Source organism: Erithacus rubecula (assembly GCF_903797595.1).
Source record: "Erithacus rubecula genome assembly, chromosome: 5".
NCBI lineage: Eukaryota > Metazoa > Chordata > Aves > Passeriformes > Muscicapidae > Erithacus > Erithacus rubecula.
The window spans coordinates 39,962,240-39,984,206 of NC_136687.1; the positions used below are offsets into that span (position 1 = coordinate 39,962,240).

General features: G+C 37.2%; 2 protein-coding genes and 1 long non-coding RNA gene across 3 annotated transcripts in view; 2 read left to right on the top strand and 1 right to left on the bottom strand.

Annotated features, from left to right (window-relative positions):
• The window catches only part of LOC306801925, a 446,558-nt gene that overhangs the window by 166,845 nt on the left and 257,746 nt on the right, over positions 1 to 21,967 (top strand). The window lies entirely within an intron of this gene.
• On the top strand, positions 37 to 9,091 carry CTSO (cathepsin O). The gene is made up of 8 exons (XM_079305462.1): positions 37 to 358; positions 966 to 1,071; positions 2,115 to 2,248; positions 3,309 to 3,476; positions 4,896 to 5,017; positions 6,178 to 6,341; positions 6,801 to 6,893; positions 7,770 to 9,091. The coding sequence occupies exons 1-8, from the start codon at positions 215 to 217 to the stop codon at positions 7,802 to 7,804; spliced, it is 966 nt and encodes a 321-aa protein (XP_079161588.1). The 5' UTR covers positions 37 to 214; the 3' UTR covers positions 7,805 to 9,091.
• On the bottom strand, positions 9,148 to 20,506 carry TDO2 (tryptophan 2,3-dioxygenase). The gene is made up of 12 exons (XM_079305453.1): positions 20,353 to 20,506; positions 19,876 to 19,981; positions 18,666 to 18,756; positions 17,795 to 17,865; positions 15,975 to 16,102; positions 14,092 to 14,278; positions 13,239 to 13,346; positions 12,180 to 12,291; positions 11,998 to 12,055; positions 11,407 to 11,486; positions 10,793 to 10,883; positions 9,148 to 9,939 (listed from the first exon to the last, which is right to left on the bottom strand). Exons 1-12 carry the CDS (start codon positions 20,385 to 20,387, stop codon positions 9,786 to 9,788), a joined length of 1,221 nt encoding a protein of 406 aa, XP_079161579.1. The 5' UTR covers positions 20,388 to 20,506; the 3' UTR covers positions 9,148 to 9,785.

Here is a 21,967-nt window from a genome sequence, read left to right on the forward strand (position 1 = left end):
TCCGCCATCCCCCGACAGCGCCCAGGAGAAGGAGCGGCCGGAGCGGCGGGGCCGGGCGGCCGCTCCTGGATGCCCCGCCCCGCCGGCCCCGGGAAGCGGCAGCGGGCGCAGCCTGCGGCCACGGGCGGGAAGGAGGGAGGGTCCAGCCCCTTACCCGCTCGGAACCGGACGGACCTCGGCTCCGCGGGTGCCTGCCTGCCGGGGCCACCCCGCCATGACGCGGTGGCCGATGGCGGGGCTGGCGCTGCTCCTCTGCCTGCTGCGGCCGGGCAGGGCCGTTCTCCCGGCGGCCGCAGGCAGCTCCCTGCGGGAGGAGGGCGGCGGCGGCCGGGAACGAGAGGAAGCGGCAGCTCTGCGGGTAGGTGGCCCAGCCCGCGCTTCCCTCGCCATCGGCGCTGCGCGGCGGGCTGGTGCGGGCCCTGCGGGCCGGGCGATGGAGGCGGGAGGCTCGGGCCGGAGCGCTCCCCCCGCCCGGTGCCGCTCCCCGGTGCCGCCCGCCCGGCCGGCCCCGCGGGGGTCATCGCCGGCCGCCCCGCCACATCGGGCTGCCCGGAGGAGGCGGGGAGGCCTCCAGGTCATTGCACTGTTCTTTCGCTTCATAAAGACATGAAGTGATGGGGTTAATTCGTATCTGAAGACGTTTTTGTATATCTCTCAACCACAAGGTTTGTTGAGCCGTCAAAGAAGGACATCAGATGAGTTTGACATAACTTGTTCTCAGCGTGCCTGTTTTGTCTGTTTCAAGTAATTTTTTTGCACTTTACAAATGCTTTCTTGGTGTCTGTTGGAGTTGAAATTAGTGTAATGGCTTTCCTTTTGCTAGGGATACAGGACGAATTTGAGATGAACAGCTCTTGCTACCTAATTACATGTTTCCTGTTGCTAACATTATCTTTTTCTGCTTCTACGGTTTTGTCCCTGCTGCTAACTTAATAATGCCCACAATTATTTTTTCATTCCGTCAGGAAAGCGCTGAAAGGATTAGATTATTGAATTCATTATCCAGAGATAATACGACTGCTATCTATGGAATAAATCAGTTTTCTCACCTGTTTCCTGAAGAGTTCAAAGGTACATTTTCTGGTTTCTTCTAATGCCTTTACTGTTTCTTTTTTTTTTTTATTCTTTCCCAGAACCTTGTGTCTTTCACATTTACAGATTCTTCCCGTGCTGATAGTCAGCTAATGTACAATGGCTGGTACCAAACTGTAAGTACTTCTGGAGGATACAACAATCCTCTTCACATTCTGTAGTCTTGCAAGATTGAATCGCCCACAGCTGGAATAAGTTTTAGTATTCAGGCAGTTCTGCTTTTCCTTCTTTCTTCTCACTGCACTTTAAAGCTTTCTTCAGTTGCAACAGAAGATAGGAAGATACACAAGGTTCTTCCTTATTCAAAAAGGAAGATACACAAGGTTCTCCAGTATATATCTTCATATTCCCTACCCCAGCACAAAATTGACTACAGTCCAAACAATGCTTGGAGGTCCATGGCTGTGTAATGACAGCTGGAGCTTTCCCAAGCGATGGCATGCTTAATTTTTGTTTTCCTAGAACATTTTTCTGATACCTTCCCTTCTTGCTTTTTTTGTCACATATTGTTGTTACATATTCTATTCATCAGAGGATTTAATGTCTTGTTTTAATTTTAAATAATTAAACAAAATATCTTAGTGAAAACCCAGCAACTGAAACCCAGAATCTTTATTCTCCTCTTATTTTTCCACTGCACATGGCTAAAACAAAATATTTTTAAGTAAATAAAATGTTTTGGAAATTTTCAAGTAGAATTTGCTTTATGGAGTAGCTGTGGTTACTATTCAACTTCAGAAAATCTTCACACTTCCTACCTACATGCCCTATATAGAGTATTTCTGTTATTTTTGAAACTGTGGAAATACTTATATTCATTCTGAAGCATAATGATTATTTTAAAATACATTAATTTTCTATGGATTTTAGAATGAGATACAATCTCATGGTTGTAACTGTAGATTGAAGTTACCTCTGAATTCTAGTGAAGTAGTTGTTTGATTTTTTTGTTGTTGTTTTTGGGGTTTTTTTTTGTTTTGTTTTGTTCCTAGATTTATAGATGTTTTGTGTTCTGTGTTTAGCTATTTACTTGAGAAGCATACCTCACAAACTTCCCAGATACATAAAAGTGTCAAAGGGGAAGGAAAAGCCTCTGCCAAAGAAGTTTGACTGGAGGGACAAGAAAGTCATTGCAGAAGTGAGAAATCAGCAGACAGTAAGTCCTGGTGTTTTCTGTTCCTGGTTCTCAGAAGGTTGGCTGCAGAGCACAGGGAAGGTTTTGCAGGGACCAGCTCTGCCTGAGGGCTCCTCCTCAGAGCACTGGCACAAGGGTCACCAGTTGAACATAGAGTCATCTAGCATTTTATGCAAAGCTGTAGTAGACTTAAAAGAATGAGGTGTAATTGTGCATTTAGAAACTGTAATACATTTTTTTATCTAGTTAACTGAATCTCCAAGTATTTTGCACCATGTGCATTTTGTATTTTTCTGAAGGAACCAAGGTAAGTTCAGTACTTGATCTGATCCCAGCTGGAGAGATGTAGATCTTTTCCTGTTGCTTTTCTTCCATGACTGAATCCCCTTGGCTGATCAACACCCATGTCTTTACCAGTGAATTCCTTAGGGGATGCATTCATGATAGGAAAGCAACCAGACCCCACACAATTACAGTTTATCCCAAAGTGATTATGGTCACTGGTAAGAAACAAGTTGTTCAATCCCTAGTATCTCCTCTCCATGTCTCACATAGGAATATTCGAGGAATAAATTCTGCTGCTTATTTTAAATGTCACAGTTCAAGGAGCCTAGAATTGCAGTATAGATTGTTATTGTCTAAGATTTTTTTTCTATTATGCTTAATTTTGCTTTACCATTTCTTAAACTGTAATCTGTTTCTACAGAATTCTAGAAAAACTTTCTGATGTGGTTAAAGGCTAATTTCATCCTGAGACCATTTTTTCTTTTTTGGAAAGTAGATGTCTCACTAAAAAGCATTTTCAGACCTATCATCAAGAACAAAAATTCCTCAGGAAGGAGTCTTTAAAATAAGACACCTATAGGCTTTTCTAGCATTCAGAGAGCAATATAGGGGGAAAAACAGTTCAGCATTTTAAATGGATGATTACATTTCTTTATTATTGCCTTAAAAACAGAGTTCAAGGATTATGTATTGAATGAAGAGCATTGGAAGATTCTTTTGCCTCTTTTTTCATATCAGGCTTCAAAAACAAAGCTGACTTCTGCTTTGTCTCCCATTTCCCTTTTCTTTCTATCAGTGTGGAGGCTGCTGGGCTTTCAGTGTTGTAGGTGGCATAGAGTCTGCCTATGCAATTAAAAGAAACACCCTGGAAGAGCTCAGTGTGCAGCAAGTTCTTGACTGCTCCTACAATAACTACGGCTGCAGCGGGGGATCCACTGTTAGTGCTTTGAGCTGGCTGAACCAGGTTTGAAACACTGCAAAAATCCCAAAACACTTAATCAGCTTCTCTATTAGCATTCTTATTTATTGGAATAAACTGATGGGGAAGGTGAAATGTACAGGCTGTTATTTTTAAAAGTATGTGTGTGTGCATATATGTAAGTATGGTTATTTATTTAGTTTGGAACCAAAAGAGAATTAGTTCAAGCAGAATTGAAATTTAATTGCAACTTTATGGTCCGTACATGTTCTTGTGAACATAACGAATTCATACATGTTTTTGTGAATGCAACAGTCCACAAGGGCTGAAAATTATGTTCCTGAATTCATTTGCAGGCATACAGTACCAGTGTAGACAGAGCCACCTATGCATATGGCATTTTGTGGATTTAAAGTACTAGCATCTGGGGAAAAGGAAGGATCCTGACATTTTCTCTTTTCAAATTTCAGTACTTTCTGTTGCATACATTGTAAAATTATGTACAAGTGTGTGTGTGTAAAACCTCAAATTAAAATGAACTGTGTTTACGTTTGTTTCTTTTGCAGCCCAAAACATTGAAAATGCATTCAAAGTTTCTACTTCAGTTGTTGCTAACACATTTCATTTCATTAAAAATTCAAAATGTGTGTTAGTAACATAGGTAAACAGAAATATTTTAGTATCTTTGAAATACAAAGTACTCACTCAAATTGAATTACAAAAATATAAAAAGAATTCTTTAGCTTTTTGAATTAAAAAAAAAACCCAACAAAACAGAATTTAAGAAAGTGTCATTCTACCCCTGAAGAGTAATATGCCCATAGCTAATAACAGTCAAGGTAACTGAAGTTTGAATATCAAGAAAAACGGAGGATACTCACCTTTATTCCTCTGAAGCAAAACTCCCTCTTACTTGGCAGCAGAGGAATCACAAATGAATTAGGCTGAAGAAGTCACTGTCATAAACATGCTGTACTGCAGAAGACATGAGAAATATAAAAGGCTGATGCATACATCATGTACTAGCATGAGAATTGCATGCTTAGAACAGAATTGGACTTTATAGTATTTTATATAACTTCTTGGGGTACTTGTGCTTCTTGAACTGTCCCAAGGTAACGATTATTTTGTGTATGGAAGTCATTTGAAGAGAACGACTAGTTCAAGAATGAAGTGAATTAGTATCTGTTTCTTGAAATTGATAGGATTGCTTATGAGGATAGTTTAAACCAGAGATGCCTCTTAAATTCAGTTTCTTATTTAAAGATTTCTGAATCCCTTCTGAAGCTCAGTGAACAAGGAAACTAGAGATAGTAAATATTTATTTCACAATGTGATGTTCTCACTTCTAATTTTGCCCAGTGCACACTGAATTTTGAGTGGGTTATATGGTCATTATATGTTTTGAGCTGCATAGTAGTAAAGTCAAATGCATTAAATTCTTACTCAATTACCTTCTTGCAGACAAAAGTAAAACTCGTGAGAGATTCAGAATACACTTTTAAAGCTCAGACAGGACTGTGCCATTATTTTGAGCGCTCATATTTTGGAGTTTCAATAACAGGATTTGCTGCATATGACTTCAGGTAGCTATTATTCATTCCTTTCTTTTGCTGTACTTTTCCCTCTGTGTTCAGCAGTCATGGAGTAAGGTGAACAGTGCATTGACCAGGCAAAGGTTGTGAGGTTGATTGCATCAGTTCTGTAGCTGTGTGCTGGAGGATTAATGCATAACATCTTTGAGAGTTAAGGCCACAATCAATCCACTCAACACAGTCATCACTAGGCCTGTTCAAATGAGAAAGCTTGTGTCTCAAATGAGGTCTTTTAAATTGGCTAGAAACTGTAACATAGAGTCAGTTACAGTTTTTAATATATGAACATTACATTGTTTTTGTCAGAAATTGTTCTACCAGTAGTAACTGGAATTTACTAAAAAATTAGGAAGTGTTAAATTACTTCAGTATTCATGTATTTACATATCTACCCACATCCTCTCCAGCCCATGACTTCAGAAAGTGTTGTCAACTGAACTCTGTAAAAACTTCAGCTTTTTAGGTTTCTGTGTGACTAAATTTAATTTCTAATTTTTATCAGTACAGTATAACTACTGAATAAAGACAAGAAGTATTATTCTGATACCAGGAATTGTGTTACTTCTAGATATAAGTAACTGAAATCAATCATGTCTTTGCTAGTCTGTATTTGCCAAATTTAGTTAATGAACATATCATGCAGTGATGAAAAATTCCTGTTCCAGTATATTAGATAAATAAAACTGTATGAGGGTACTAATGATAAATGTCTGATAGTGGAAATGTTCTGTGTTTGGATATGAGACACATACTTTTGTGTATTATTATGTTAAGAGATACTTCTGTAGGTTTAAAAAACACTGGGAAATTCTAATACAGACTAACAGTTTGTTCAAAGCTGGTTTTAACTGAGAAGAGTGATGTACAAAAAAATATGTAGTGTTCTCCATTGCCCACTGGCTTGACCTGCTGCTTTTTGACAGTATTGTGTGTTTGGATCTACACCTATTCCATAGTCTGAGTATCCTGTATTAGTATCATTGTGTTATAGTACATGAAATACATAGTACTGATGTGTATTATGTGATACGTAGAACTTGGAGGAAAGATTTTAATTACTTGAATTTTAAACTGTTCTTAACAAGTAGAATACAATCACTAATCACTTCAGTGGCTAATATAGGTAACTTGTGTTTTTACTGCTTTTGCAGTGGTCAGGAAGAGGAAATGATGAGGATGCTTGTCAGCTGGGGCCCTTTGACAGTGACAGTTGATGCTGTTAGCTGGCAGGATTATCTTGGTGGAATCATACAGTATCACTGCTCCAGTGGAAGAGCAAACCATGCTGTTCTTATCACTGGCTTTGACAGAACAGGTGCGTTTTCACCAGCTGAATTTCAGCACAGTAGGTTTCTTTTACTTGCAACTTGCCTTTTGTGGGACAAGTGATTAAAATCCAAAACTTGGTTTTCTGTTGGAAGCTGTGGGGCTTGATGTCACATCAGTTCTGGAAGTTCTGTGGAGATCACATCATCTTCACATCAGCCAGAAGAAACTCTTTTTGTCATTGCTTCTTCAGTTCTGTGGAGCTTCATCCTTGCAAAGTCAAGACCATGGCTTTGTGTGTCTTTATGCCACGAGCACCCATATCCAGTCTTCCCACCAGCATATTAGCTGTGTTATCCATTTGAACAACAGCAGGTTTCACTAGCCTGTATCACCAATCCATCAGAAACTGTGAGATACTGAAATGTTAATTAACTCTGTGGAGTGTTAGGAGGCTAAAGCTTCCCAAATCTTATGTTGCCTCTTGTTCATGAAATGTCTCTTCCAGGTAGCATCCCTTACTGGATTGTACAGAACTCTTGGGGACCAACGTGGGGAATAGATGGCTACGTTCGTGTCAAGATAGGCAGCAATGTCTGTGGTAAGTCTGACAAAAAGTAAATGATAAAGGCTGTGGGCTGGGATATGTTTCTCAATGGCTATAACAAATTAATATAATCATAATATTATATAATAGTATAATAGAGGTATAATGGGATCCTCAGAGAGACAGTAGAAATCATTGCTATGCTTTAAAAGAGGTTAAATGAGTCCAGATGGAAAAATAAATAAAGTGGTTGCTAGTTCAATCAAGCCATATAGTTGAATGATTGAAAAGCACCATGTAAAGGCAAAGCTGTATAAGGCAAAATAAATAATCAAAGTACTGTTGTCCCTTACCATGCAGTGGTACTGGCATTGTAAAATATTCAGTCATGTGTGATGGTTCTAGGTGGGTGCCATGACTGTAATCCCTTTAGGTAAAACAGCTGCTGTCCTTGTCTGGTGGGTGCCATCTGGGCTCAATTTAGCAAACAAATATGAAAAGCGAGTCTACCTGGGAATTGTGTACCTTGCTCATGACTTTTCTTGGAGGACAGAAATATATCTTTTTAGTGCTAGTTTGATCTCCTGCCCTGTTGTTTGATTTTTTTCTGTGTGTGTGTGCATGTGTATGTTTGACAGATTTCTGTAGCATTAAATACCCAGTTTCTGCTAGATATGAAGGTAAGGCAAGTCAAGCTCTGGTTTATCATCAGATTGCTGAGATAAACTGGTGGGGTATTTTCACTAGATAGGAAGTGTTGTTCATATGTTGTAATTTTGTGTTAGAGTAACCCTTTGGCTTTCCCTTCCATGTGTGTTTCACAGTGACTCTCAGTCATTGGTGTGGAGGGGAGAGAGCATGATATGAATATGAATTCTGGGAAGTCTCCACTTCAGTATTTATTAAAACCAAATTTTGCATCATTTCTAGGTATAGCAGAAACAGTTTCAGCAGTATTTGTTTGACATTTCTCTGGGTCTCTACAACTGGTCAAAGGCCCCAAGTATCATGAGGACAGACACTGTATATGAAGATGTAATTCAAAGCACCATTTTCAAATATGAGAAATGGCTGTAAGCATTTCCTGCAACTCGTGGCTGAAGTTTTTAAAAATGTTTTTATTTGGAATTTTTGTTGGATGCCAGATTTCTCATGGAGTAAGAAGACTCAACTGCAGAGTGTACAAATAGTAGTTACAAAGATGGACTGAAGTCTCAAATGTAAGCTTTATCCAGGTGTTGAATATTATTCCATAGAAAAAATTTAAAAGGAAAAAATGATGACAAAAAATAAGGAATTTGGACCAAAAAATCAATAGTATAAGAGTATATTTGAAATAATTTGAATATGAGAAGAATCATGAGTAACAGTTAAAAAGTCAGCAATTACAGAATATACATTTTATATATATATTATATATATAAATAATAGTGCAAGTGTTTAATTTCCCTCATTAATTGAATTCAGAGGTGGTACTTGCTGGTAATAAAACGATATTCTAGCTTTGCTGAGCTGTGAAACTGCATCTGTGGGCAAATGTAACTAGAACTCACAATGTAACGTGTAATTCTAAAACGCTCTGAATTTTTCACCTGGAATGCTTTACCTGTATCTTTTAAGAAGGCCTGCTGTGAAAAGTATTGAAGTAATTCTGTAATTTTTGCACTCAATTACTGTACCATGTTTTTAGATTAGTTTTCTATAACCTTTTTATGACAAATGCAATGTGTATTTATAATTGTCTATTGTTAAGTGTCGCTGTTTTAGTCCTTCTAATTGTTAATATTTTAAATGAAAGGAGGCACAAGTCTGATGTTTCTCTACTTTAGGTTTTGCTACTTACTGAATTTACTTGGCTGAAGAATTCAGTTTTAAAATATGTGAAGTCTCCTGTACTCAGAGTGTTGTGTAGTCTGACCTTCCCTGAGTGGCTTACAAATAATAGATAGCACACTTCCACAACTGGAAAACAAAGTCCCTGATGGGCATGAGTGATGTAGTCATAGCAATATGAAACACAGATGTACCTCCAGTGGTTTGGAGGTGCTATGGCCAGGTATAAGTACCTGAAGTGCTGTGGTAGAGAGAACTTACCAAAAACTCCAGCCTGCAGTGTTTGTGTCTTTCCAAAAGAAGCACTTGAAAAGACTAAAGTCCATTTAATGAGAAGATGACACTACTTTATCAATATTCTGTAGCCAAAGTTGCCTTTTTATTGTATTCCAGTTTGAATAAAAATCACTTTAAATGCCTATCATACTCTTGTTTGGATTTTATAGTTTGCTTTAGAAGAAGACTAAACAAAAGATGAGCTTTAATACTGCTTTATTTGAAATGTAAAGTAAGTACTTATATCTGCTATTTTTAAGAGTATTTCTACATAAGGGATTTACATTCACATATGAAGAGATAACAATATGGTTCTTGATAAGTTCAGGAGGGTTTGGTTTCTATAGATTCAGGACTTACTTGTTTGAATCTAGCTTTTGAAATTTTTAACACAAAATTCCTTTTTGAATTGCACTAGAGCTCAGAAACTAATATTCTTCTGAAGGTGATGAGACTGATTATGTCCTCAACTAGACATAAATTAGTAACAGCCATTAGACAAACAAGCAAATACAAAAATATGTACAAATAAGTCATGGTCGTAACAACTGCATGTAATTTTCTCCCTTTCTCTAGGTGTGGGCTTTAATAAGCCGGCTAAGAGTTAAATTGGTCATTGGGTTGAATTGGTGTATCATTTTACTCTTAACATAGGCTAACTCAATACAGATTTATTTTTCTACAAGCAATTAATTTCTTTCACAAGCCAATTGTACTATTCACAAAGCTGTCATACATAAATACATATTTACATACCCACACACGTTGTGGGAATGGCTTAGGGGCACCACTCAAAGTGAAAGTCAGGAAGTTCTTTAAAGCAACCAGAAAGGCAGGCTAGTCAGAGTCATCACTGCTGAAGTAGGAGCTGTCACAGTATTCTGCTGTGTAAAGGAATTTATGGATGCTTGGGTTCATCTTTGGTATCCAGTGTCTTGGCACTAGAAATGTTGAAAGATTGAACAAATCCACAAACACCTTGTATCTGTCACTAAAAAAGACAATTGGAAAATAATTTCATCAGCATAGAAGGCCATAATTTCTAAATCCTCAGTAATCATTTCTTTTCATGAAAACAATATGATTCCTTGCACTAACCCTCCTGAATATTGCAGAGCAAGAATCCAGTCCTAACCTTCTGGAACATAGCAGATTAGGTTTAATAGGGATCTGTAGTAACATCTTTCTTCTGAAAATGCTGAGTCCATAGGGTGTGATCTGTAGCAGAATTTATCTAGGAGCAATAATGTTAACCTGACATTAAGGAGGAGTGGGAGAGCTTTCTAAAAACAACAGTGGACATTCAATCTTCAACATCAGTCTAACCATCTGATTTCTACTCTGCCCTCTGTTCCATTGGTTGTGATAGTAGCTGCTCACAGCACTACATGGTGTTTCTCAGCTCTTTGAGAATAAACCTCAAAGATCTCTTTTAAGGAGGTTGTGCAATTAGAGGTCATGCTAGGGACTAAAGAAACTCAGTTACAAAGTAGCTGGGGCTCACTTCCATCCTGTGTCATCTCATTAGCTAGGGCTGGCTGCACAGAAACAAACAATGCAGGGTTAACGCTATTGCTGTCACTGTAATGCCTGTACCCCTCCACTGAGAATTATAGATGACACTTTGCATGAGTGAGTGAAAGGAGATATTTTTGCCCTAGAAGGCTTGGAATTGATATGGCACTGATAAATAAATGTACAACAACCAGGAGGAGATGCTAGAGTCCCAGAAGAGCACCAGCAGCCCTTTGGCCTCCGGTGAACCATCTGAAATATGTTTCCCAGCACTGGAGTATTTATGAACTGCATTGTTGCAGGTAACAGGGGAAACAGGTTATTTCTACCTCACTGTGGAGCGCAAGTAGTGGTAGCCTGATGAGCCTCCAGTGCCAGCCTTGCTGCCAATCATTCTGTGCACCAGACAGACATGGTTATCTAAATGATACAGCAGGAGAAAATGGCACATGTTCAGTATTTAGACATAGCTGAAGAGTCACATTTATCAAAGGTCAATGCAGGAGTTAATTCTGTCATTCTTCAGTCAATTAATATAAAATTACCATTCATTCAGAATAAACACACTAATTATTACACATTACTATGCTCTGTTAACACAGAATTATACATTCACTTATGTATATGTCTAGATAGGGTAGGAGGCAGAAGGAATGTTTGCATATAAAGAAAGACAAGTTGTTATGACTTTCTGGGATATGTTGAAAAATAGATACTTGTCCCTTAAAGAAGAAAGTGTACTTAATCATAGAAGTGGTAGCTATACCTATCTAATGATCACAGAAGCAACTCTTTATCTTTCCTCTTGGATAAAGTACAAGCAAAAAGAGCAATTCCTAAAGCATGAACTCCAAAGCTCAATTCTAAGGCTGGGTGTAACTCAGAGAACAATTTATTTGCATCTAGAAGAGTGAGTGTCACAGTAAAAAATAGTCCAACTTACATCTCCATTTAGTCATAAGCACATCCAGATCCATTAGAGAGGTAAGAAGCTGAAAGGGAACCTGGAAACGAGGCTCCTCCCTTGGAAAGTGAAAGAGAAGACAGTGAGACCTCTCAGCATAAGCTGTATTTTTCAAAGTTGCATTTCACCCGTGATTAGTGACTTAAAGTATACTTTTCCTAAATTGGTACTGAAATATCAGTAGATATTTTAACAAATGCTTCTGCTGTGTAAGTCTTGATCTGCCCCTTTATTTTTGAACTTGGAAATGGTCTCCAGATCTTTCTAGGATAGGTAGAACAAGGCATTTACTAGTTACAGTCTGAGAAGCAGCATCTGGTCCAGCAAGGAAGAGCTGTCCAGAGGGGATGTGCAACCTCCATCCTTGAAGACATTCAGAACCCAGCTGGACATAGTGCTGAGCAGCCTGGTTTGACCTTTGAGCTGTATCTGACTAACCAGGGTTCCTGTGGAGGGCTGACATAGATTGCTTCCCATAGATTGCCCATTCCAGCCTAACTGAACCTGTGCTACTGTTCTTAACCTTCAGCTCTCCTGCCAACCACCATCAGACACACCTTATAACATTACCTGTAGAAGTAGATCATCAAGGCCCCCTTCAGTGCTTTGTAGGACAGTCGTCTCTCTCCTGCAAAATACAAGTGTCCCTAGTTTGTTGCTTATCCTCCTGCAATTTTAATGCTGTTACAAACATTTTTAAGTAATGTGTAAAACACACAAAGTGCATATTGACATATGGTAATAAAATCTACCTTTACTGAGCAGATGTTCATGGCGTTTTTCATCAAATAATGAAAGTAATACATCTCTCTGTTTTTGGAATTCAGACAATAAGTCATCTTTTTCTTCTGATTCTGCTTTCGCCTTTGGTATTCAAAACAAAGACAAATTTTAGAATTCAACAGGGAAAATTAAGCACTTGAATGATTCATTATACAACCTTTATTTAAATAAATACTCTGAAGTTTGCATCTTAGATGTAAGAACTATATTTTCAAATAAGATACATGAGTCATTGCCCTTTGAAAAGTAAAATTACCAGTAAATGTACAATTAAATAGATTCCAGCACAACTCTGATAAATGAATATTCAAAGAAACTGACAATTTATCACATTTTTTGGTCTAGAGACCTTAAAAAATTTAATCATAATTCATTTGAATTCATTTGTTTTCAAGGCAAAAAAATTATGTCCTTGCAGAATTGCGGGCAAGAAATATATAAATTAAAAAGTTTAGATAAGTTAGAAAGCCATAAACAGATATTCTCAGGAAGTTAATAAATTCTTATTTTTTTCATTAAAAGTAAAAAAATTTAAAAATGGTATTTAAAGCTGCAGGTCTTAAAATAGTCAGGGATTTTCTGGTGCTTATTTGCCGGTGCAATTCAAATGCTCACATAGCAACAAATTGCCATATATTGTTAAACAGAAACGAGCTGTTAATAGTGACATTCCATATCCACAGCTCAGGGGCCCAAACTTCATATTTATTCTAGATTGTAGATTCAAGTACTAACCAAAGGTGAAGTTGGAATTTCAGTAAAATCACCTTCAGCCCCTCCATTATACTAATCTTTTCTATAATCCAAATCATGCATGTATGTCAAGCTTTAAATTGTCTTAGATGTCAAATTTTAAAAATATTCCTATTTCTTGATGAATTTGCATTTTTTTCTGCTTCTTGCAGACAATGGCTGATGAAGATTAAGTGGAGTGAGAAACTTTGAGTAAGCTAAAAGTTAAATTCATGTCACAATATCATTTTACCAGGTGTCTTTGCTTATAGGTAGTTCAAGAGAACACTGTATACCTGTATCAAGGCCAATTCCTCTTCTAGGCCTTTTAAAACATTCTCTTCAAATTGTCCCCAGAAATCAAATTCTTCTGCATCAAGTCCTGGAGTTCTTTCCAGCCATGCCTTTAATAATAATAATAACAGTAGTAGTAAGAGTAGTAATAATATGTTCAAAGAATAACAATGCAATTGCATTATCCTTGACTTACAAGTTATAGCAACACAAATTCTACTACCATGGTTCTAGTTTAGTATCATGTGGAAGTGTTTATTGCTAAATTCAGCATGTCCATGTGGATGATTTGCACCTGCATAATGTTATGTGCCATACCAACCCTGCTCAGGTTCCAATTGCATGGTCAATGAGACAAAAGCTGTCTCATTCTAAGGATATCTTTAAAACAAACTACAGAAAAACCATTCTTATTCCACATATATATGGGATTATAGTAATAATAAGTCTCAGAGGGAAGACATAGAGCCATCTATAGTTTTTAACCTCTCTAATAGCCATCAATAACAGTGGGACTATTTTTAAAGTTTTCCTCCCAAAAGGGCTTATAGTCATGAAAAACAATGCAAATAAAACAGTGCATTTACATTCTTAGCTCACACTTCCACAATGCAGTTTACCAGTTTAACAGCCAGAATTTTCAGATGAAAGGGAAATGCTGTGAAAAATCAGTTGGTTTACTAACAACTAACTCTCTTTCATGACAGGTTTGTCAAGAATCCAGAACACAGTTTACAGAGAATTTGCCAATGTGCTTGTTTCTCTTAAGGCTGGAAAATTCGTTGCTGACACTAATGAAGGACATTCTTGGGAGATAAGGGAAAACAAAGCACGGTCCAAGACAGACATTGTTACCTCCACAAGTTGCAGTAGTGTTGGTTCTTGCTCTGATTGAAGCAGCAGTTCATGATCCTGTCCCTTGAAGTTGTCACGGTAATGCCTCCTGTTATAAGGGACTCTCAGACTTTGGGGAACACCAATCTTGTTCTCTAGCAAGCGAAACTGCAGGCTCTGAAAACCCGAGGCTGGGCTTAGGTGGTATCTTTGGGAATAGCAGAAAAGAAGATAAAAAAATGCAGGATGTTATTTTACAAGGGTGGGTTCCTCTGGTTCTCAAAAAACCCCAATATTTCACATCTGGAGAATATATAGCTATCTGATGACTTTTTTTCTATGACTGCATTTGGGAAAAGGAATAAAACCAAGCAATTTTAATGCAACTACAGTGTACATACAACATAATCTCATTTTCCAGTTCTATATTGTTTATGCATACACAGGTAGTGCAAACATAAGTGTGTGAATTTCTGCTTTAAAACAGCAGCTTTGAGCATGTGATATACAGGAGGCAACGCTAGTGAATATAACTTTCTTTCCAAATAGACTAAGCAGCTGCATCCCAAAAAGCTGTTACAAAAATTTTCACAGCAATAATGAATGAATGCCAATTAATGCATTTTAAATAGTCTTCATATACAGCATGATTCATATATATTATTAAATATAATAACCTATGCATGCAAGATATATATGTGCAATACTGAATATTGCCTTATTCTATTGAGTATAATAATGCTCCACTATTATAACTTCCAGTGGGGGTTTTTTTTTGAGAGATTCATTAAAGGGAACTTAAGAGTTAAATCATCTGACCATGCTGAAAAATTAATAAAAGTAGCCTGAAATCCCACATTGCTAGATAATGGTAATGCTTTTTGAATTGTGAGTACAAGATTTGACAGAGATATATCATTGATTTAATCTTATGTTTACTTATCAAATGACAGTATGTGGTTGAAAAGCTGAAGCAAGTACGGATCAAAACAGATGATTAGCCCATGGATTTCTCTTGCTGTAGTGTAATGCTAAATTCAAACATGTGAAGAAAAATCGTTTTTTCCTGCTCTTTTTTATAGGGAACATTAAAAGATAGAAGGGAAAGGGTACCAAAATACAGAAGTAGATGGGATGCTGGATGGCACTGATGTCACAAGGCAGATATACACAAGTGACACAAGCAGGAGAAATATGTGGAAGGAAGACAGTGGATGAAGCTGTAACACATGGTAGTGTGGTGAAAGGACCTAGCTGTAGTGAGGGAAGAGAAAAAATGCCATGGGAGAGGTGAGACAAGCCAAAAGATCCCAGAGAAAGCCTGAGCAGAAGGCAGAAGAGGTACCCAGCACCCAGCCCAGCAATACATTGAGCTGCTACTGGACAGCAGAAGTTATTGGGGAGAAAGGACAAGGGACAGCAATGTTTCCTTCAGCCACTTGAAGCCTCCAGCACTGCAGGCAACAAAGCAACACCATGCAAACCAAGACAGCTGAAATACCTGTTTGATAATCTAGAGAGAGTGCATGTTTATCCCCCAAGCACTTCCGTGATTTGCTATAGAACAAGTCTTCAATCTGCAGTACCAAGTTCCAACTAAATTGCTAGCAGAACCATGAGCTGTTTCTGTTGTTTCTACTGTTTAACTTTTGACCCTGAAACCAGTCAGTAGCAACCTACACAAAAGCATCAACAATTCACTTGCACTTCTTTGCAGAACACGCTGGACTCACAGCCAAGGTAATTTCATAATTTGACCCTTGCATTTTAATGTGATGTTTGCCTCTCCAAGGTAAGCTCTCATCTTGCTGACAGACACCAGCACACATGCAAAATTCACAGTCAGTTCTAAGGATGGGAACTACCAGCATGTGGATTGCTGTGGAAGAGTAATAAGTCTTTACCTAAAATCAAAGAAGTCCAATGCAGTCATAGTTTCCAAAACTGAGAACTGTTCCACAAGTAATTTCAGAATCAGTGAAATTCTGTTCATTCGAGTAATAACCTTCAGCATGTTCCTCTCATCTCTTACCTGTAGAAAAAATAAAGATCATAACCAGAATGGTGTTTTCTCAAGATCCTACCTAGTTATTTCATGTCTTTTCACTTTGTATATTACTATAGTTCCCAAGTCCTTCCCATGTGAAATCCATAGTGTCAGAATCTCATAGGGAATGGAGCACTCTGGTTTTAACTTAAAATTGAAACTTTCAAAGATTGAAATCCATTTTTTTCTGACTGAGGTTACATTACAGGTAGGCATGTCATACAGGGTTTTTTTCTTTTCTATGGTTTTTACTAAAATAGAAGTCAAAAATATTTAAATTCTAAAGCAAAATAATTTATAATTTCCAATAATTGCAATATTATTGTAACTTAATACTATATAATACGAAAATTTGTACTTTCTGTTTTAATTTATTCCAGAATAATTTCTATTCTTGTTCTATTCTACAAGCCATAAGGCAGGTATGTTAATTACTTAGAAGTTGAGAAGCAAAATAATCTGACAGCTGCATTAGGAGAGCACATCTAAAATGTGTTCATCAGAAAGGTGTGTTAGCAAGCAGAGAAGAAAAGACTACATCTGGTGGGAAATAGAAAATATTAAATGCAAAACACAGAAGTTCTTTTTCTCACTAAGTTAAACACTTTGCCTGCAGAGTTGTCTGCTAAAATTCATTTCAGTTTCAGTGGGATTAAACTTCTCTGAAATCTGGGCATGCAACCAGAAAATATCAAACTACAAAAAATGGCAGATGATAATCATTTCCCTAATTGCTTGGCTGTGTACTTAACCTTAACATTGACATTTCAAATTCTGATTGCAAGCAAGGCTTCATTTTTCACAAAAAAAAAACCCAAAATATTTTTCTTAAGAACTGATTATGGTCAGTTGTAATTTGATAAAATATTAAACTAAAAAGCCAATTAAGTTAGGAAAATAGGGGACAACAGAGAACATATTCATTGGATGTTATGAAAAGAAGGTTTCTTCTTTCAATCTGGTCTACTTTCAAATTTTCTTCTTAGACACATTCTAATAATGTAATCGAGCTATTTCTCAAACTGCACGCAGTCAGATTTTTCTGTGGATTTAGTATCAATTCAAAAGTTTTCAATTCTTGCCTATTGTTATAACGTATATATCTTTGGACAAATAGGAAGAGTTTCTTATATTTGTAATTTTCAGAAATTCTCACACAGTATTACACTGCTTTGGATTCTTGCTTCTCTGTTGGATTTTACTATTATACAATCACAAAAATGAGTTCTCACAGCAGATATTGGGTGGAAGGAAATAGTATGTAGACTTCAGAAACTGAAAAAAGGTAGAAATTACTTTTCAACATAAAAATACCTGTGAGCCTTCTGCTTTTCAGTTTTGTTTTTAACCTGCTTTTTCTCTAGTAGAATATTTCCAACTTAAGTTTCCGCTGTTACCCAGCATTCGCAGGAGAATATGAGAACATTTTGGAATATGGAATTCCTTGGAAGGTTATCTACACAAAAGGGATACTTCAGGAGGAAATAAGATTTTGCTGATAAAAAATCTGTACTATCAGCATATAAGAGCCACTCACCCAAATTTTATTTGATCTTTTGATGCTGTTTCTAAAAACAACACGTTGCTCTAGAAAACCCAATTATATCCCGAGAGGCAGGAAGAAAGATAAAATCAGGGCTGAATTTTCCCAAAAATTAGTATTTATTTTTAACTTACATGACCATTTTGAAAGATCACTCGCACAGAGTCCATTTCCCACAAAATCTGCTTAAACCAAAGTTCATATGCTACAAGAAGAAAGACACTGTTAGCATCATTCAAGGTTACTTTGTCCTTCTTAGTACCAAGAAAGAAAAATTCTTACTGTTGATTTGAAGTGAATAGCCTGCATGGACACTGCCAGTGCATAAGATGCTGACACATACGCTTATTACCTGTTACAGCATTCTGTCCTTTGCCTACAGTATTAGACAAAATAATCTAGAGTTGAGAATACTGATAGAATTTTTTAAAATATGTTTTACGCATCAGTTATTTGATCTACAGACTGTGCATCACAAAATGAAAAAAGGGAAATTCCAGATCTGATACTTCATTAAAATCTAACTCCATACCTGCTTACAATCTACATGTTTTCTGTCAATAACAGAAAATATCATCAGGCCAGGGTCTGAAAAACAGGCAGATATGGGCATTTGGGAGTGCCTAACTGGTGTGCTGATTTCTAGACAGATTCTAGGTGGTTACAACCGAAATTTCAGAGAACACACAAGGCAACACACTAAATTTGCCTACAATAGCTTGCAAAGCAGACTGCTGCTTGGACAACACCAGGATTTTCACCACCTTAATTTCTCTAAGAATAGAATCATCTATATCTTGGTTCACCAAATCCAAATGTTATACTTATGGCTTCACAAGCATAGAGTTGATTACTACCTTACAATTTATATATATTTGATAAAAGACAAAGATATTGTTGTGCTAGTGCCTAAAGTGAAAACAAATAGCATACTGCATGTGTCAGCACCAAGTAACTCCCTATGGCAAAAATGCTGGTCAACCATCACTGCACTCCTCCACTTACCTTGATGTGTCACAATGAAAAGATGCTCATCATGGATTTTTTTCCCATTCTTCTCACTCTCAAGTTCTTGAGCATTCAGTATTTTGTTCAGCTTAAAAATAAAGGTAAGAACTGTTCTGTAAAGCTCTCACTTATACTATTAGTAATGGCAGTCTTACTGCCTACAGCTAATTTTTAAGAATAATATTTTTTAAAAATACACACACAGACCTCACACTAGGTTATATGAGAATTTTGACTGAATTGTCTCAAGTATGAATTTTACTTTTTAATTAGGAAAAAAAATCCTGCCTGAAATTAAACATTTAGGTACCTCAAGTAATAAAGTTTTGAAAATAATTTCAAGGGTATTTTCAAACATTTATTTATATATTTTAAAATGGAGAAAACAAAATACCCATCATCTTTTCCAGATTTTAGATCTATACTGCCATATCTCATGATAACAGGGTTCCCATAGTAAAATTCTGAATGATCATACTACAACATCAGCATAAGATATTGTTGCTCAGCTCTGATTTGAGGCAGTAATAATAATTTCAGTTATGACATTACTAAATGTTTTTTCTTAGTAAAATTTACAATCAAATCATAGGTGTTTTCAAATAATCTTTGCAAGATTCTAAAGAGTATGGTAACAAATCAGTTCAAAAGCAGAGTTATTTCTTCTCACTTCAGTTCATATTGTCTGAAAAAAAAAGTAGCTTCTGGATTCTTTTATTACCTATGGCATTTTATTTTTACTTATTTCTTAATTACTTCTAGCTTTTGCAGTTTTTGTTTGGTGGGTTGTTATTTTTTTTTTATGTACCCCCTAGTCATCATCCTAACCCCTAGATTTCTGAAATAGATTTTCTAGCCAAGTATTCCAGACTTTCAAGGAAGTTGCACAAAGCCTGCTGGTGTGCAGAAATTGCCAAGTGATTATTGTCAGACTAAAGAAAGCTTTTTGTGGTGTGTCACTTTACAGTTTAGGCTTAACAATATGGATAATTCCCTACCAAATCCCCCAAAATATCGATCTTCCTGGCAGTTTGAGAAGTCTTCCCACAGTCAACCTTGAGGTCCCAGTTGAAATGGGCACCTGTGCCTGTTAAACCTGGAGACCTGTCTTAGTAACTGGCTGATTTCCACGAGAAGTGTCAATCACAGGTCCTGCCTCAAGTCATAAGAGCAACCAGGACAGCAAACATGAAATCCTTAAACTTACTTGTAGGTATTCTCCATAGATAAGCCCACCTTTGCTGGCTCTATTTATTCCTTCTTGAGATTTGTCTTCATTTTCATCTTCCAAAGATAGCTTGTTAAAATTAAATCTAAGAAGAAAATGAAGTAAATATGCAAACTATTTAATTAAAGAATTATGAATATACCTGCCAGATGCATCTACAATTCAAACAATGCTTTATTTTGAAACACAGAACCAGTAAAGCAGGCTTTTAATAAAAACTGAAATTCCTCATGTCACAGTAACAGCTGGTAAAATCACATTTAGTTCATCAAATAACAAATGCTCAGACAAGTCCTTGAATGATCTCTATTCATTTAGTGATAGCTCAATGATAACTACAGCTATAGCTATTTGTTGATAACAATAGTAATTCCTCTCTGAGATTTCATATTTTGCACTAACACTTTAACATTTTAATTTAATTTATAAAGCAAAACAGAGAGAGGGAAGACTCACAGGTAATTCTTCCCCGCAAAGGGGCACTGGCTCATGATTTCAGGATCCAAATTCGCTGAGCTGCACACTGGGAAAAATACCCTGTAGTGCTCCCTGCTTCAGCTCCCTTATATGTAGCCTTACCTCACTGCCAAGGCCAACACCCAAAATTCCCCTCCTTAGCCCATCCCCACTATTCAATAATTACAGCAACTATCACAGCACAAAGGTCAGGAAGTTCATGTGTTGGTGGCTCTCCAGGATTGTGTTTTTCTCTGACAGTTAAAAAATGAATGGATGGCATGCTTGTTGTGTCCTATGGTACAAGTTTTTTCTGCTTTTTACTGCAAGGTTTCCACCAGTTGCTTTTTTGGATGCAGGTGTAAGGTTTAGTGTGTAAGGTGTAAGTCAGTAAGAGGTCTGTGTGTGAGAAAAGGGCAATATTTAATAAATGCAGGAATTGTTAAAGTAGGTTTTTAACCTGCAGCCTTTGGTATCAGGATGCTATTAAATTTAAAAAATCAGACACATGGAAAGAGAAAAGGCGTGTGGGAGAGAAGTGGAAAAACATGTTTCTGTGGCAGACTAAATAGTTATTCAAAGAGATTTCAAGTAATCAAGATATCATTTCAAAAAAATGTACACAGATTAGGTTAAGGACTAAAAACATTATGAACCTCTCATGCTGGTTTTCTGAGTATTTAATTCCGAATAATTTCTTAATTTTCTCTCCTTGCACAAAAGTTTCACTCTCATTTATTGACAAATGTTGCTCAATTCTATCTGGTCATCAGCTTAACACACAATGAAGTAACATGTAACTAGTATACAGTCCTTTTCTGCCTGCCAGCCCTTTCTGAAAAAAAAAAAGTTAATGCTCAGTTTCACTGCAAACAAAACTTCAGGACCTCTGTGACCCTGGATCCTTTGCTCTCTGCAAGACTTACTCTGCTTAGTGATGTCTGTGTGGTGGTTTCAGCTATTCCTGTCACTGAAGACCAGTTTGCCCATTAAAAAATGCAGATGTAGGATGTGGGTGATGGAATGGATACCCTCTTCAGCCAGATGTCATTTGTCAGGCTTCACACAAATCAGCTTGAAATTCAGTTGAGCCACAAGAAATACAGAACTTCACTGAAGCAACCCACCAAGCAAGGTCAAGGAGCTCTTCTTTCATGATGTAAAACCTGACAGAAGAAAATAATCCTCTCCTCACACACACTTACACATGTGCTCAGCGATGTGGACAACTAGAGATGAAAGTGAAGACATCAGAAAATAAATGTTGAAAGCCATTTTTTCACATATTTGCACCCACACAGCTTGATTTACAAATGTGCAAATCTTGCACATCCAGAGATCTCAAAAGAAAAAGAAGGTTTATCTTGTCATTCCTGTATATCTTCACCTGAAACATCCAGACTGAGCCTGTGTAATGAAATCAAGCTGTTATCTTTTCTCATGGCACAAAGAAAGAAAGAATATGAAACTAGTTGGAAAATATGGAACGTTTAACCTCACAAAATATATTAATGTGTGTTTCCTTGTGCAGTTTTATTTTCTTCTGTGGAATACAGAGAATAATAAATGTCCAGTGCAATGACCTCTGGCTGGCAGCCTTTACTTTGCCTACCCA

What these genes read in the sequence shown, in the direction of transcription:
- TDO2 (XM_079305453.1), bottom strand. Translation starts at nt 20,387, where the DNA reads ATGAGCCAGTGCCCCTTTGCGGGGAAGAATTACCT. An exon ending in CACTACTGCAACTTGTGGAG is followed by an intron (nt 13,347 to 14,091) that starts GTAACAATGTCT and finishes TTATTATTAAAG; the next exon opens with GCATGGCTGGAAAGAACTCC. An exon ending in TGAACATCTGCTCAGTAAAG is followed by an intron (nt 12,056 to 12,179) that starts GTAGATTTTATT and finishes TGTATTTTGCAG; the next exon opens with GAGAGAGACGACTGTCCTAC.
- CTSO (XM_079305462.1), top strand. Translation starts at nt 215, where the DNA reads ATGACGCGGTGGCCGATGGCGGGGCTGGCGCTGCTCCTCTGCCTGCTG. An exon ending in AGGAAGCGGCAGCTCTGCGG is followed by an intron (nt 359 to 965) that starts GTAGGTGGCCCA and finishes TCATTCCGTCAG; the next exon opens with GAAAGCGCTGAAAGGATTAG. An exon ending in CTTTGAGCTGGCTGAACCAG is followed by an intron (nt 3,477 to 4,895) that starts GTTTGAAACACT and finishes ACCTTCTTGCAG; the next exon opens with ACAAAAGTAAAACTCGTGAG.